General features: G+C 45.3%; 1 protein-coding gene across 1 annotated transcript in view; it reads left to right on the forward strand.

Annotated features, from left to right (window-relative positions):
- Positions 1–11,002, forward strand: part of masp1 (MBL associated serine protease 1) — an 83,806-nt gene extending 72,804 nt beyond the window's left edge. Inside the window, exon 11 of the mRNA XM_085989617.1 lies at positions 9,268–11,002. Coding sequence (XP_085845743.1) covers positions 9,268–10,133 — 866 coding nt within the window. The 3' untranslated portion in view covers positions 10,134–11,002. The remainder of the gene's footprint in view (positions 1–9,267) is intronic.
- The last annotated feature ends 4,495 nt before the right edge of the window (positions 11,003–15,497 follow it).

The raw sequence follows: 15,497 nt of genomic DNA on the forward strand, positions 1-15,497 counted from the left end.
CAGTGGATGTGGTGTATTTGGATTTTCAGAACACATTCGATAAGGTGCCACACAAGATGTTGTTAAACAAAATTAGGACTCATGGGATTGGGGGTAATATACTAGCATGGATTGAGGATTGGTAATGGACAGAAAACAGAGAGTAGGTGTAGTGTCCGTGTGTAGATAAAGACACTGAAGACAGGAGTTGGTTCATAGGTATTTACTAAGCAAGTCTGGGGGGGGGGGGGTTTCTAAAGGATATACACAATACAGAGGCTTATATAGCCCAAGTGGCAATTACCGGCATTACACACACCTGGGGCTCTTAAAGGCACATACACCATAATTGCTCCCCTTCTAGCTAACTAGTACATCATATTTTAAGTAATTATTAATTACATGTTATATGCAAAATAATATACATTGCTGTATTAATTAATTATAAGTTAGTCTCTCAGGAGGCTTCCTGACTCGGTCCGGATAACGCCTCGGGGGTGTAGTAGTTCCTGGTGGTGTAGTAGGTTCTTCTGGCAAGGCTGATTCGGCTTGAAGGCCAGTGTCGGGTTCATCGGGCTCCAGTATCACCGGATCGGAGGTAGATATGGGTATCTCTACTTCATCGTTAGATGTATAGAGTGGTGGTGTAGGTTGTCCCTTTTCGGATGACTTGATGATTTGGTCAGCATGGCGCCTTATTATGCTGTCTCCGATGTCCACGGTATACATCAGTGGTCCTAATCGTGTGCAGATAGTTCCAGGCTGCCATTTCTCGGTACGGTAGTCCCGGGCCAAAACCGGTTGGCCTATCTGGAAGGCCCTAGTTGGCCTTTCATTCATGCCCTGAAACTGCCGGTTCTCCACGTCCCTTCGGATGTTGGGCTTGACCAAATCCAGCCGGCATCTTAGGTTTCTATTGTAGAACATCATGGCGGGAGTTTGGTTAGTAACCATATGCGTTGCATTCCTATATGCAAATAAGAAGTTATCCACCTTGTGCTGAAGTTTTATGTCTTCATTACCCATGGCCTTGATGGCCTTCTTGAAGGTCTGGACAAACCTTTCAGCCAATCCATTGGTGGCGGGATGGTATGGGGCGGACGTGTAGTGCTTTACCCCATTGTTCTTTAAGAACTTTCTGAATTCTTCGGACACAAATTGCGGTCCATTATCAGAACATATCTGCTCCGGCAGCCCATTCCTGGCAAATATGGTCCTTAATATTGTGATGGTTTTTTCCGTGGTGGTGGAGGACATCTTTATTACCTCCGGCCACTTGGAGTGTGCATCAACTGCGATTAAGAACATTGAGTCCATAAATGGACCAGCAAAGTCGATGTGCACCCTTTGCCAGGGAGATGAGGGCCACTCCCATGGATGTAGAGGGGCCTGTGGTGGAGCATTTTGGACCTTCTGGCATCCTAGGCAGCTCTTGGTCATGTCTTCGATGTCTCCATCGATACCTGGCCACCATACAAACGCCCTAGCTAGGTTCTTCATTTTCACTCCACCCAGATGCCCCTCGTGAAGCTCCTTTAGCACTTTATCCTGGAATTTGGGTGGAATCACCACTCTGGATCCACACATCAAGGTTCCTCGGCACACTGACAGCTGTTCTCTTCTTTGCGAGAATGCTGGCAACAGTGGTTCGCCATGTGCTGGCCATCCCTTCACTGTTAAATCGTAGACCCGTGAGAGAGTAGGGTCATTTCTTGTCTCCCTTTCAATGGCAGAATTTGTCACCGGTAGACATTCCACTATGGTAGAGTGGAATATCTCTACTGGGTCTACTGTAGGTGCCTCTTCTATCGTTGGCAAAGGTAGGCGTGATAAACCGTCAGCATTCCCATGCTGTTTTGACCCTTTGTATTCAATGTTGTATTGGTGTGCCCCTAGAAAAAGGGACCACCTCTGTAGTCTTTGTGCCGTCATAATGGGGACACCTTTTTTAGGGTTGAATATGGAGATGAGGGGTTGATGGTCAGTCAGCAAGGTAAATTTTTGTCCGTGTAGGTAATGGTTGAATTTCTTCACTCCCCATACCAGGCTGAGTGCTTCCCTGTCTATCTGGGCATAGTTACGCTCAGCTGAGTTCAATGAGCGTGACGCAAAAGCTATCGGCCGTTCCGAGCCATCAGGGAATCTATGGGACAATACCGCTCCTATGCCGCAAGGGGATGCATCGCACGCCAGTCTGATTGGTAGTGATGGGTTGTAATGAGCCAAAATTTTCTCGGATGTGATTAAGTCTTTACATTTATGGAAGGCACGTTTACAGTCTTCGTTCCATTTCCAAATCACTCCTGTCTGTAGAAGATCATTAAGAGGGTGTAGAATAAAAATTTATGATAGTAATTTATTAATCCCAGGAATGACCTTAATTGTGAAACATTTTCAGGTGCTGGGGCTTTTATAACTGCTTCAATTTTTTCAGGTGACTTATGCAACCCTTCCTTATTAATTATGTGGCCACAATATGATATCTGATTTTGGAAAAATTCGCACTTGGGGCGATTTGCTCGTAGGCCCCGTTCTTTCAGCCTAGTGAGCACCTGCTCCAAATTGGCAAGGTGCTCGTTGTCGTTTTCTCCTGTTATAAGGATGTCGTCTAGGTAGCATTGAGTCCCCGGAATCCCTTGCAGGACTTGCTCCATAGCTCTTTGCCAGATAGCTGGAGCTGATGCTATTCCAAAAACCAGTCGATTGTACTGGTACAGGCCTTTGTGTGTGTTTATTGTGAGATACTTTTTAGAGGTCTCCTCAACCTCCATCTGTAGATATGCCTGTGCCAAGTCAATTTTTGTGAAACGTTTCCCTCCGGATAGTGAGGCGAAAATATCTTCTATCCTCGGAAGAGGATACTGTACCGTGTGAAGGACCGGGTTTACAGTCACCTTAAAGTCCCCACAGATGCGAATTTTTTTCTGTTCCTCAGAGTTATTTTTCAATGTTTTTTTCATGACTGGAACGATGGGTGTTGCCCATTCGCTCCAATCTATTTTGGATAATACACCTGCCTTTTCCAAATTCTTCAGCTCTGCCTCGACTGCCGGACGTATTGCGTATGGCACCGGTCTTGCCTTAAAAATTTTTGGAATTGCTGTATCTTCCACTTTTATTGAGGCAGTGATGCCTTTCAAGGTTCCTAGTTTCTCTTGAAACACTTCTTTGGCGTTGGCCAAGATGTCTTTTAATCGTTCAGGTATGATGTCATCATTGTTTTTTTTCTTACTGGTCACCGTCAGTGCCTGAATGGAGTGCCAGTCTAAACGTATCTTCCTTATCCATTCACGTCCCAACAACGGTGGACCACCATCTTGTAGAATGTATAAATACAACTTTTGTATTTCTTTGCCGTTGTATACCACAGGCACCCTTATTTTTCCTTTGGGGTAGACTTTCTGCCCCGTATATGTTTTTAAGATAATGGATGTGTCTTTTAGAGGTATATGCGAAAATAGCCTCTCGTAATCTCGTCGATTTATTACGGTTAGAGCTGATCCTGTATCTAGCTCCATTTTAACTGGGGACCCTGCTATTGTGAGGGTAACCCAAATGGTTTGGTAATCCTCTTTGGCAAGTACATTATGTAATTTGAGACAGCTTAGTCTCTTGTTTCCGGAGTCGCTATCGCTATTCTGGTCTTCGGAGCTATTGTCCGTCATCATTTGTACCTTCCTGTACTTTTCTTTGTTGATTTTTTGTTTTCTGTCAGTGGATTTATTTTGTCCAGATTGGCATACCCGTGCAATGTGTCCAATCTTACCACATTGCCTGCATGCTTTGCCCTTGAACCAGCAGTCCCTCTGGTTATGGGTGGATCTGCTGCAGCGATAACATCTTCCGAACTCCTGTGTCATTTTATGGGTGCCGAAGTCCTGTGTCTCTTGTTGTATCTCTGCAGCTCCTTTTGCTGCTGCTTCGTATGATACAGCCATACTGAAAGCTTTGTCCAATGTTAAATCTTTTTCAGAAAGCAGTCTTTTTTGTGTTCCTTCACTTAAGAGACCGCAAACAAATTTGTCTCGAAGATAATCCGATAGTCCTGCTCCGAATTGGCAGTGCTTTGATAGCTTTCTTAATTCGGTTAGGTAATCAGCGTTACTTTCATTCTTGTGTTGATTTCTCTTGAAGAACTTGAATCGTTCCGCTATCAGCAGCGGTGTTGGGTTTAAATGCTCCTGCAGGGTATCAACAATTTCTTTAAAAGTCTTGTCCTTTGGTTTGGCTGGAGTGATTAAATTTCGTAACAGCCCGTATGTCTTCGCGCCCATTAAGTTCAGAAGTACAGAAGCTTTTTTTTCATCTGTTATTCCATTTGCAGTGCAATAAACCTCTACTCTTTCCACGTATGTGGTCCAATCTTCTATTTCGCCATCAAAAGCCTCAATATTACCAGATTTAGGCATTTCAGAAAAGATATGGCGCTTCCCGCGCTTTTTTTCTCTCTCTGTAGCAACGATATGGCGCTTCCCGCGCTTTCCCGCCGCTGCTACCGATAACAATGCTGTTTTACTGTGATTTCCGTTTATTCACTGTTGGAGACTCGTTCCCGACGGAGGTCTAAACGCTGACCTGCTTGCTGCGCCGGCCGTCTCTCGAGTGCACCCTCCCAGTCCGTTATTGCTTGCCTCCGATTTCGCTGCCTGTCTCAGCTGTAGAGCCCGCCGCTGGAGCTCCAGCCTGATGCCCAGGAAGGATTAGCGCAGTACCTGTCACCAGCTTGGCCAGCTGGTGAAACCACAGTTTCTTTTACTTCCTTGAGTCTTCTGGACGCTGCAGGAATCGATGTCCTTGAGGTGCTGCCGAATTGCAGGTAAGTCCGTTTCCACTTCGTCGCCACTGTAGTGTCCGTGTGTAGATAAAGACACTGAAGACAGGAGTTGGTTCATAGGTATTTACTAAGCAAGTCTGGGGGGGGGTTTCTAAAGGATATACACAATACACAGGCTTATATAGCCCAAGTGGCAATTACCGGCATTACGCACACCTGGGGCTCTTAAAGGCACATACACCATAATTGCTCTTAAAGGCACATACACCACAGTAGGAATAAACGGGTCATTTTTGGGTTGGCAGGCTGTAACTAGTGGGGTACCACAAGGATCAGTGCTTTGCCCTCAGCTATTTATAATCTATATTAACTGACTTGGATGAGGGGACTGAGTGTAATGTTTTCAAGTTTGCTGATGATACAAAGCTAAGTGGGAAAGTAAGCTGCAAGGAGGACACAAAAAAGGCTGCAAAGGGATATAGACAGTTAGTGGGCAAGAACATGACAGATGGGGTATAATGTGGAGAAATGTGAAGTTATCCACTTTGGTAGGAAAAATAGAAAAGCAGAATATTTTTTAAAAGGTGAGAGATTGGGAAATGTTAGTATTCAGAGGGACCTGGGTGTCCTTGTACACACATCACAGAAAGTTAACATGCAGGAACAGCAAGCAATTAGGAAAGCAAATGTCATATTCGCCTTTATTCTAAAGGGATTGGAGTACAAAAATAAAGAAGTCTTACTGCAATTATATCGGGCCCTGGTGAGACCACACCTGGAGTACTGAGAACAGTTTTAGTCTCCTTGCCTAAGGAAGGATATACTTGCCATAGAGGGAGTGCAACGAAGGTTCACAACACTGATTCCTGGGATGCTGAGAAAAGTAGTGGCACAAAGGGACCTTGGAGTGCATGTCCACAGATCCCTGAAGGTAGCAGGACAGGTAGATAAGGTGGTTCAGAAGGCACACGGGATACTTTCCTATATTCTATGCCTCAGCTAATAAAATAGCAGGGAGGTTATGCTTGAACTGTATAAAACACTAGTTAGGCCACAGCTAGAGACTGCGTGCAGTTCTGGTCACCACATTACAGGAAGGATGTGATTGCACGAGAGAGGGTACAGAGGAGATTTACAAGGATGTTGCCAGGACTGGAGAATTTTAGCTATGAGGGAATATTGGATAGGCTGGGGTTATTTTCTTTGGAACAGTGGAGGCTGAAGGGAGACCTAACTGAGGTGTAAAAATTATGTGAGGCCTAGATAGAGTGGATAGGAAGGACCTATTTCCCTTAGCAGAAGGGTCAATATCCAGAAGGCATAGCTTTAAAGTAATTGGTAGGAGGATTAGAGGGGAGTTGAGGAGAACCTTTTTCACCCAGAGGGTGGTGGGGGTCTGGAACTCACTGCCTGAAAGGGTGGTAGAGGCAGAAACCCTCATCGCATTTAAAAAGTACTTGGATATTCACTTGAAGTGCCGTAAACTGCGAAGCTGGAAAGTGGGATTAGGCTGGATCGCTCTTTGTCAACCGGCGCAAACACGATGGGCCGAATGCCCTCCTTCTGTGCCGTAAACTTCTACAATTCTATGAGAGGATTGTCCTATGAGGCAAGATTGAGTAGACTAGGCCTATATTCTCTAGCATTTAGAAGAATGAGAGGTGATCTCATTGAAACATATAAAATTCTTAACTAATATTTTATTTCTGATTTCCAGCATCTGCAGTATTTTGCTTTATATAAAATTCTTAAGGGACTTGACAGGGTAGATGCTGGGATCCCCTGGCTGGGGAGTCTAGAACCAGGGGTCACAGTCTCAGGATAAGGGGTTGGCCATTTAGGATTGAGATGAAGAGAAATTTCTTCTCTCAGAGGGTTGTGAATCTTTGGAATTCTCTGCCCCAGAGTGTTGTGGAGGCTCAGTCGTTGAATATATTCAAGGCCGAGATCGATGGATTTTTGGACACTAAGGGATTCAAGGGATATAGGGATCGGGCGGGAAAGTGGAGATGAGGTAGAAGATCAGCCATGATCTTATTGAATGGCGGAGCAGGCTCGAGGGGCCGAATGGCCGACTACTGCTCCTATTTCTTCTGTTCTTTTGTGCTTATGGTGGAAAGTTGAGACCCCAGAACAGATCCCTGATGAACACCATTCATCACATCCCACCGATCTGAGTGTGTGCCCTTTATCCCCGTTCTCTTCTCATCCAGAGGATGGTGGTGATCTGGAACTCACTCCCTGAAAGGGTGGTAGAGGCAGAAACCCTCATCACATTTAAAAAGTACTCTGGTCCCACCTCCCTACCAATTTCCAAACCAGGTCACAAAGCTACCTCCAATGTCATGCTTTTTATTTTTGCTAATAATCTCTTGTGTGGAACCTTATCGAATGCCTTCTGGAAGTCCGTATAGACAGCATCCATTAACACTCCCCTATCCACCATTTCAGTGAACTCCTCAAAAAATTCAAATTGGTTAGTCAGACATGTACACCAGATACGGGTATATGAATAAATGACTTTGCTGCTTCCGGGGAGTGTAGAGAATGAGAGAATGAGGGAATGAGATGAAAGTGTGATGGAAGTGAATCTGATATTCCACAGGGGGGGGGGGAAGAAAACGCTCAGCCATGATGATGGGAGTGAATGAAGTGAGCTGACGAACTGTGATAGCTGCACAATGCCCATTTTGTCTTGTGTCTTCCCATTGAACTAGTGGTGCTCGTGGTGACTGTATAACCCAAGGCTGAATTGTTGAAGTCTCAAAGTTGATTTGTTTGTGTCACTAAAGGCTGCATGTTTGAGTTTGCAACATCTGTGTGGTGGTAAGACTGGAATAAGCAGCTTCTCACTGATATCCTATTCCCATTCCCATCTAATGCCAGTAACAGCAGCAGGAATGACGAGACAGGGCCTTGGAGAGCAGGATCCCAAGCACAGCAGCATCTATTATATTTATCTTGCGCATTTCCCATTCTGGATCCTCTGCTGCTTTGTTGCCATTGTGTTGGGAAGGGTTTTGAGGCAAGTTGGGTGGATCCTGGAAGCTTTGGATTTCCTGAGTTTCGAATGGCTCCCCCTCCTCACATTAGAACAGACTTAGCAACGGCTTTCTGGCCTCTGATCGGCAAAGCATAATGTGAGACAAGTAAGCCTTTCTTGTGCTTGACGTTTTGAAGAATTTGGAGTCCATTCCTTTGCAAGGATGAGTTTCCAACAAATGAACAATCCGGTGGTGATAACGAGACCTCCTGAGACTGTTCCTTGAGTAACTTCAATGTATTGAGGCAATTAGAATGCTTGTAACAACCCAGTCCAATATCTGTTGTGAAAGTGAACATTGGCAGTGGAAGGATGTATCTGGGAATATTCGGGAATGACGGGGAGTTTCCTGGCGATTCTGGATTTTTTTTTTTTAATTCGTTTTTGGGATGTGGGCGTCGCTGGCAAGGCCAGCATTTATTGCCCATCCCTAATTGCCCTTGAGATGGTTCGTTGCTCTCTCTGAGTGCGAAGCGCCTCTTAGACACTTCACCACAGGTTTTCCTAGTTTCCATAGCAGTGATGCACTTTGCCCATTTACCTCAGTGAGTTCATCATTGCTGCTGCACATCAGAACTACTTTAAATAATTCCCTCTTTCCATCCCTCGCTTTCCGTTCTGGTTCTTTTTAAGTTACGAACAAAGGAAATCAATGGCATCAAGCCGGCTCCCCCCTCCCCCTCCGTACATCCCCCCCACTCCGCACTCCACTCCGCACACACCCTTCCCCACATCCCCTTCGCCTTCCTGTAGAGATTATAGCCTGCAATATTTAACTGCCAGTCTTGTCCTGTCTGCATCCTGTGACTAGTATAACCAACACTTGAATCCTGTGACTAGTATAACCAACACTTGAATCCTGTGACTAGTATAACCAACACTTGAATCCTGTGACTAGTATAACCAACACTTGAATCCTGTGACTACTATAACCAACACTTGAATCCTGTGACTACTATAACCAACACTTGAATCCTGTGACTAGTATAACCAACACTTGAACCTTGTGACTAGTATAACCAACACTTGAATCCTGTGACTAGTATAACCAACACTTGAATCCTGTGACTACTATAACCAACACTTGAATCCTGTGACTACTACAACCAACACTTGAATCCTGTGACTAGTATAACCAACACTTGAATCCTGTGACTAGCATAACCAACACTTGAATCCTGTGACTAGTATAACCAACACTTGAATCCTGTGACTAGTATAACCAACACTTGAATCCCGTGCATTTCTAACTTCATTCCCACTTTAAATTTGAGGAAAAACAGAATAAAAGTCAAACTCCCTCTATTTTTTGTTTTTAAAAAGTTGGAATCAGGGGAAAATACTGAATGAGAAATTACTGATTGCAGCGTAATTTGCATGCGACAATCACACAGAAATGACCTCCAGTTGGTCTTGTTGTGCACTGGTTATTTAACTGCACTACTGACGTGTTTTTATTTGTTAATGATAGTCTGTGGACGGCCAGCTCGACCCCTGCCGCCACTCAACAAGCGGATTATTGGAGGGCGGACTGCACACCCAGGCTTCTTCCCCTGGCAGTTACTGATGGTAGTGGAGGACATGACCCGAGTCCCAAAGGACAAGTGGTTTGGGAGCGGGGCTTTGCTCTCCAGAACTTGGGTACTGACAGCAGCCCATGTGCTGCGATCACAGAGGCGGGACAACACTATCACTGTGGTTCCGAGTGAATATGTCACCGTCTATCTGGGGCTCCATGATGTCCGGCAGAAGGAAGCTGCTGTGAAGAGAACGGTCGAGAGAATCATTCTTCACAAGGAGTTTGATCCCAGAACTTACAACAATGACATCGCTTTGGTGAAGATGAAGGAAAAGGTCTCCATGAATGTCTTTGTGATGCCTTTGTGTCTGCCCGATCTTCATCAGGAGATGGAAGGCCCACAGCCAAATACTCTGGGACTGGTGGCTGGGTGGGGCATTACCAACCCTAACCTGACCATGGATGATGCCCCTGGTAGTGACCATGCAACATTGTCAAACATCTTGCAGTATGTGAAGCTCCCGGTCACACTCCAGGCAGAGTGTAAGAGCAGCTATGAGTCACGTTCTGACAGCTACAACGTGACCGATAACATGTTCTGTGCTGGCTATTATGAAGGTGGGAAGGACACATGTTTAGGGGACAGTGGAGGGGCATTCATTGCGTATGACCCAGCCACACACAGCTGGGTGGCTCAAGGGCTGGTGTCCTGGGGCGGACCAGAGAAATGTGGCAGCAAACGCGTATATGGCGTTTACACCAAGATTTCCAACTATGCAAGCTGGCTGGCAGGCAAAATGAGCAATTCCTCGGATTAATGGCGAGTATGTAGCCGAGTATGAACTGCACCCTGAGAAAAATGCAAAACAACATTCCCAAAGGAGGATTCTGCAGATTGAACATGGACGGGTCTGGGTTCTGAGTGATTTATATGGACATATTCACAAATCTCTGAAGGTGGCAGGGCAAGTTGATATGGCAATTAAGAATCCGTATGGGATACTTGGCTTTTAAATAGGAGCATAGAATACAAAAACAAGGAAGTCATGGTAAACCTTTACAAATCTCTGGTTAGGTCTCAGCTGGAGTATTGTCTACAATTCTGGGCACCACACTTTAGGAAGGATTCCAAGGCCCTGGAGAGGATACAGAGGAAGTTTACCAAGATGATACCAGGGATGAGGGACTTCAGTTATGTGAAGAGATTGGAGAAGCTGGGGTTATTCTCCGTAGATCAGAGAAGTTTAAGGGGAGACCAAATAGAGGTATTCAAAATCATGAGGGATTTCGATGGAGCAAGTGGGGAGAAACTGTTTCCTCTGGCAAGTGGGTCAGTAACCAGAGGTCATAGATTGAAAATAATTGAAATAAGCCTCTTTCTGTGCCATAAATTTCTATGATTCCAGAGGAACTTTCAAAAGGCAATTGGACATTGGAATCTTGGCTTTTATTGCAAGGGGGATGGAGTATAAAAACAGGGAAGTCTTGCTTCAGTTATACAGGGTATTGGTGAGGCCACACCTGGAATATTGCGTGCAGTTTTGGTTTCCATATTTAAGAAAAGATATACTTGCTCTCGAGGCAGTTCAGAGAAGGTTCACTCGGTTGATTCCGGAGATGAGGGGGTTGACTTATGAGGAAAGGTTGAGTAGGTTGGGCCTCTACTCATTGGAATTCAGAAGAATGAGAGGCGATCTTATCGAAACATATAAGATTGTGAGGGGGCTTGATCGGGTGGATGCGGGGAGGATGTTTCCACTGATGGGTGAGACTAGAACTAGGGGACATAATCTTAGAATAAGGGGCTGCCATTTCAAAACTGAGATGAGGAGAAACTTCTTCACTCAGAGGGTAGTAAATCTATGGAATTTGCTACCCCAGAGAGCTGTGGAAGCTGCGACATTAAATAAATTTTAAACGGAGATAGACAGTTTCCTACCTGATAAGGGAATTAAGGGTTATGGGGAGCGGGCAGGGATGTGGACGTGAGTCTAGGTTCGGATCAGCCATGATCCTATTGAATGGCGGAGCAGGCCCGAGGGGCCGTATGGCCTACTCCTGCTTCTACTTCTTATGTTCTTATGTATGACATGTACTTGAAGAGGACTAATTTGCAGGGTTTTGGGGAAAAAGCTGGGGTGTGGCACTAAATTGGAGAGCTCTTTCATAGAACCGGCACAGGCACAGTGGGCCGAATGGCCTCTTTCTTTGCTGTCAGACTCTATGATTCTAGGTCTGGGTTCTGAGTGTGATTTACATGAATGGGTTTGGGTTCTGAATGATTTACATAGAATGTGTAGCAACAGGCCTTTCAGCCCAACGGGTCCGTGCCGGTTTTTATGCTCCACATGAGTCTCCTCCCACCCCACTTCATCTCCTCCCACCCCACTTCATCTCACCCTAACAGCTTATCCTTCTATGTCTTTCTCCCTCATGTGTTTATCTAGCTTCCCCATAAATGCACCTGTGCCATTCGCCTCAACTATTCCCTGGTAGCGAGTTCCACATTCTCACCACTCTCTGGGTAAAGGAGTTTCTCCTGAATTCCCTATTGGATTTATTAGTGACTATCTTATATTTATGGCCCCTGGTTCTGGTCTTGCCCACAAGTAGAAACATCTTCCCTATGTCTACCCTATCAAACCCATTCATAATCTTAAAGACCTCTATCAGGTTAGAGATTAACATGAGTCAGAAAAAGGAGGCTTATGACAATTATAAGGCTCATAATACAGTAGAGAACCAGGCTGAATATAGAAAGTACAGAGGATATCTAAAAAAGGAATAAGAGGGGCAAAAAGTGAGTAGGTTAGCAGCTAACATAAAAGGGAACACTAAAGCCTTTTATAAACATAGTAAAAGGGTAGTCAAAGGAAGGGTGGGGCCAATTAGGGACCAAAAAAGAGATCTTGTGGAGGCAGAGGGCGTGGCTGAGGTACTAAATGAGGACTTTGCATCGGTCTTCACTAGAGAAGATGCTGCCAATGTCACAGTAGAGGAGGAGGTAGTCGTGATAAATAAATAAATATAGATAAAGAGGAGGTACTTAAAAGGTTGGCAGTCCTCAGTAGAAAAGTTACCCAGTTTGGATGGGATGTATCCTAGGTACCTGAGGGAAGTAAGGGTGGAAGGGATATGGGGAGAAGGCAGGGACAGGGTACTGAATTTGGATGATCAGCCATGATCTCATTGAATGGCGGAGCAGGCTCGAGGGGCCGAATGGCCCACTCCTGCTCCTATCTTCTATGTTTCTATGGAAATTGCAGAGGCTCTGGCCACAATCTTAAAATCCTCCTTCGATATGGGTGTGCTGCCAGAGGACTGGAGGATTGCAAATGTTACACCCTTGTTCAAAAAAGGGAGAGGATTAACCTGGCAACTACAGGCCAGTCACCCTAACGTCAGCGGTGGGGACATTTTTAGAGACATGAAACTTTTAGAGACAAATTTTAGAGAAATCATGTAACTAATCACAGCAACCTATCTCGAGCAATGAGACTACAACAGACCCAGACATGAGGTGAGGAAAACCCCCAGTGATGGAGAGCTTTGCAAACCAGAGGTCCAAAGTCACCTGTTCCTCCCGAGCACGCTGCACTCGCCACACGTCATGTCTCAAATCGCTCATATCCTGGATTACAAAATATTATCTGAAAGAAATCTATCAAATTTGCAATTGATTGAATCAACATTATCTATTCCCGCCATTTTCCTTGGGAGCCTGTTCCAAAGATTGACCACTGGCTGAAATACTGTTCCAAAGATTGACCACTGGTTGAAATACTGTTCCACAGACTGACCACTGGCTGAAATACTTTTCCACAGACTGACCACTGGCTGAAATACTGTTCCACAGACTGACCACTGGCTGAAATACTGTTCCAAAGATTGACCACTGGTTGAAATACTGTTCCACAGACTGACCACTGGTTGAAATACTGTTCCACAGACTGACCACTGGCTGAAATACTGTTCCACAGACTGACCACTGGCTGAAATACTGTTCCAAAGATTTACCACTAGTTGAAATACTGTTCCACAGACTGACCACTGGCTGAAAAACTGTTCCACAGACTGACCACTGGCTGAAATACTGTTCCATAGATTGACCACTGACTGAAATGGTACACAGTGGTGTTCCTCAAGGGTCAATGCTGGGGCCACTACTTTTTTTGATATATATAAATGACCTGGATATTGGAATACAGAGTAGAATTTCTAAATTTGCCAATGACACCAAACTTGGGGGTTTGGCCAACAGTGAGGGTGATACCAAGCGACTGCAACAGGACATAGAAATGCTAGCAGATGGAATTTAATACAGAGAAGTGTGAGGTGATGCATTTTGGCAGAAGGAACAGGGAGAGGCAATATACACTTAATGGCACAGTTTTAAAGAGTGTGCAGGGACAGAGGGACCTGGGAGTTAATGTGCATAGGTCCCTGAAGGTGGCAGGACATATTGAGAGAGTGGTTAACAAAGCATGTGGGATCTTGGGCTTCATAAATAGAGGTATTGAGTACAAAAGTAGAGAAGTTATGCTGAATCTTTATAAAGCGCTGGTTAGGCCACAACTGGGGTATTGCATCCAGTTCTGGTCACCATACTTTAGGAAGGATGTGAAGGCCCTTGGGAGGGTGCAGAGGAGATTTAGCAGAATAGTTCCAGGGATGGGGGATCTTATCTACAAGGACTGGTTGGAGAAGCTGGATTTGTTTTCATTGCAGCAAAGGATGTTGAGGGGTGATTTGATAGAGGTGTACAAGATTGTGATGGGTTTGGATAGGCTAGACGGGGAAAGGCTGTTCTCACTAGTTGATGGTACAAGGACTAGGGGACACAGATTTAAGGTTTTGGGCAAGAGATATAGGGGGGATGTGAGGAAAAACGTTTTTACGTAGCGAGTGGTGAGGACCTGGAACTCGCTGCCGTGTGATGGAAGCGGAGACGCTCAATATTTTCAAAGGGAGACTGGATAGGCACTTGAGGGAAATAAACTTGCAGGGCTACGGCGATAGAGCGGGGGAATGGGACTGACTGGATTGCTCTACAGAGAGCCAGCATGGACTCGATGGGCCGAATGGCCTCCTCCTGTGCTGTTATGGCTCTATGAAATACTGTTCCACAGACTGAACACTGACTGACATACCATTCCACAGATTGACCACTGGCTGAAATACCATTCCACAGATTGACCACTGGCTGAAATACCGTTCCACAGATTGACCACTGGCTGAAATACCGTTCCACAGATTGACCACTGGCTGAAATACCATTCCACAGATTGACCACTGGCTGAAATAATGTTCCACAGACTGACCAGTGGCTGAAAAACCATTCCACAGATTGACCACTGGCTGAAATACCATTCCACAGATTGACCACTGGCCGAAATACTGTTCCACAGATTGACCACTGGCTGAAATACGTTCCGCAAATTGACCACTGGCTGAAATACCGTTCCACAGATTGACCACTGATTGAAATACTGTTCCACAGACTGACCACTGACTGAAATACCGTTTCACAGATTGACCACTGACTGAAATACCGTTCCACAGATTGACCACTGGCTGAAATACATTCTGCAGACTGACCACTGGCTGAAACACGTTCTGCAGACTGACCACTGGCTGAAACACTGTTCCACAGACTGACCACTGGCTGAAATACTGTTCCACAGATTGACCACTGGCTGAAATACATTCTGCAGATTGACCACTGGCTGAAACACTTCCACAGATTGACCACTGGCGGAAATACCATTTCACTGATTGACCACTCACACATTGAAATACTATTTTCTGGGACTGTTTTACCTTTTTTTTTAAATTGCAGTAACATCTGCCTTGCTCCAGTCCACAGACACCTCTCCAGTATTCAATGATTTCTGCCAGAGTTCCTATAATTTCCTCCCTTATTTCCTTTTTATCCAGACCATGAGATTTATTCACCTTAAGTTTGCACTGCTGATTGGCAACCATGTACCAGGTGTGGTGTACGGTATCGGGGTTCAGAGATCGGGTGTGGTACCCGGTATCGGGGTTCAGTAATCGGGTGTGGTGTCCGGTATCGGGGTTCGGTGATCGGGTGTGGTGTCCGGTTTCGGGGTTCAGTGACTGGGTGTGCTGCCCGGTATCGGGGTTCAGTAAGCGGGTGTGGTGTCCGGTATCGGGGTTCA

The sequence above is a fragment of the Somniosus microcephalus genome, chromosome 6 (assembly GCF_052327205.1).
Source record: "Somniosus microcephalus isolate GS21.2 chromosome 6, FLI_Smic_1.0, whole genome shotgun sequence".
Taxonomy (NCBI): Eukaryota; Metazoa; Chordata; class Chondrichthyes; order Squaliformes; family Somniosidae; genus Somniosus; species Somniosus microcephalus.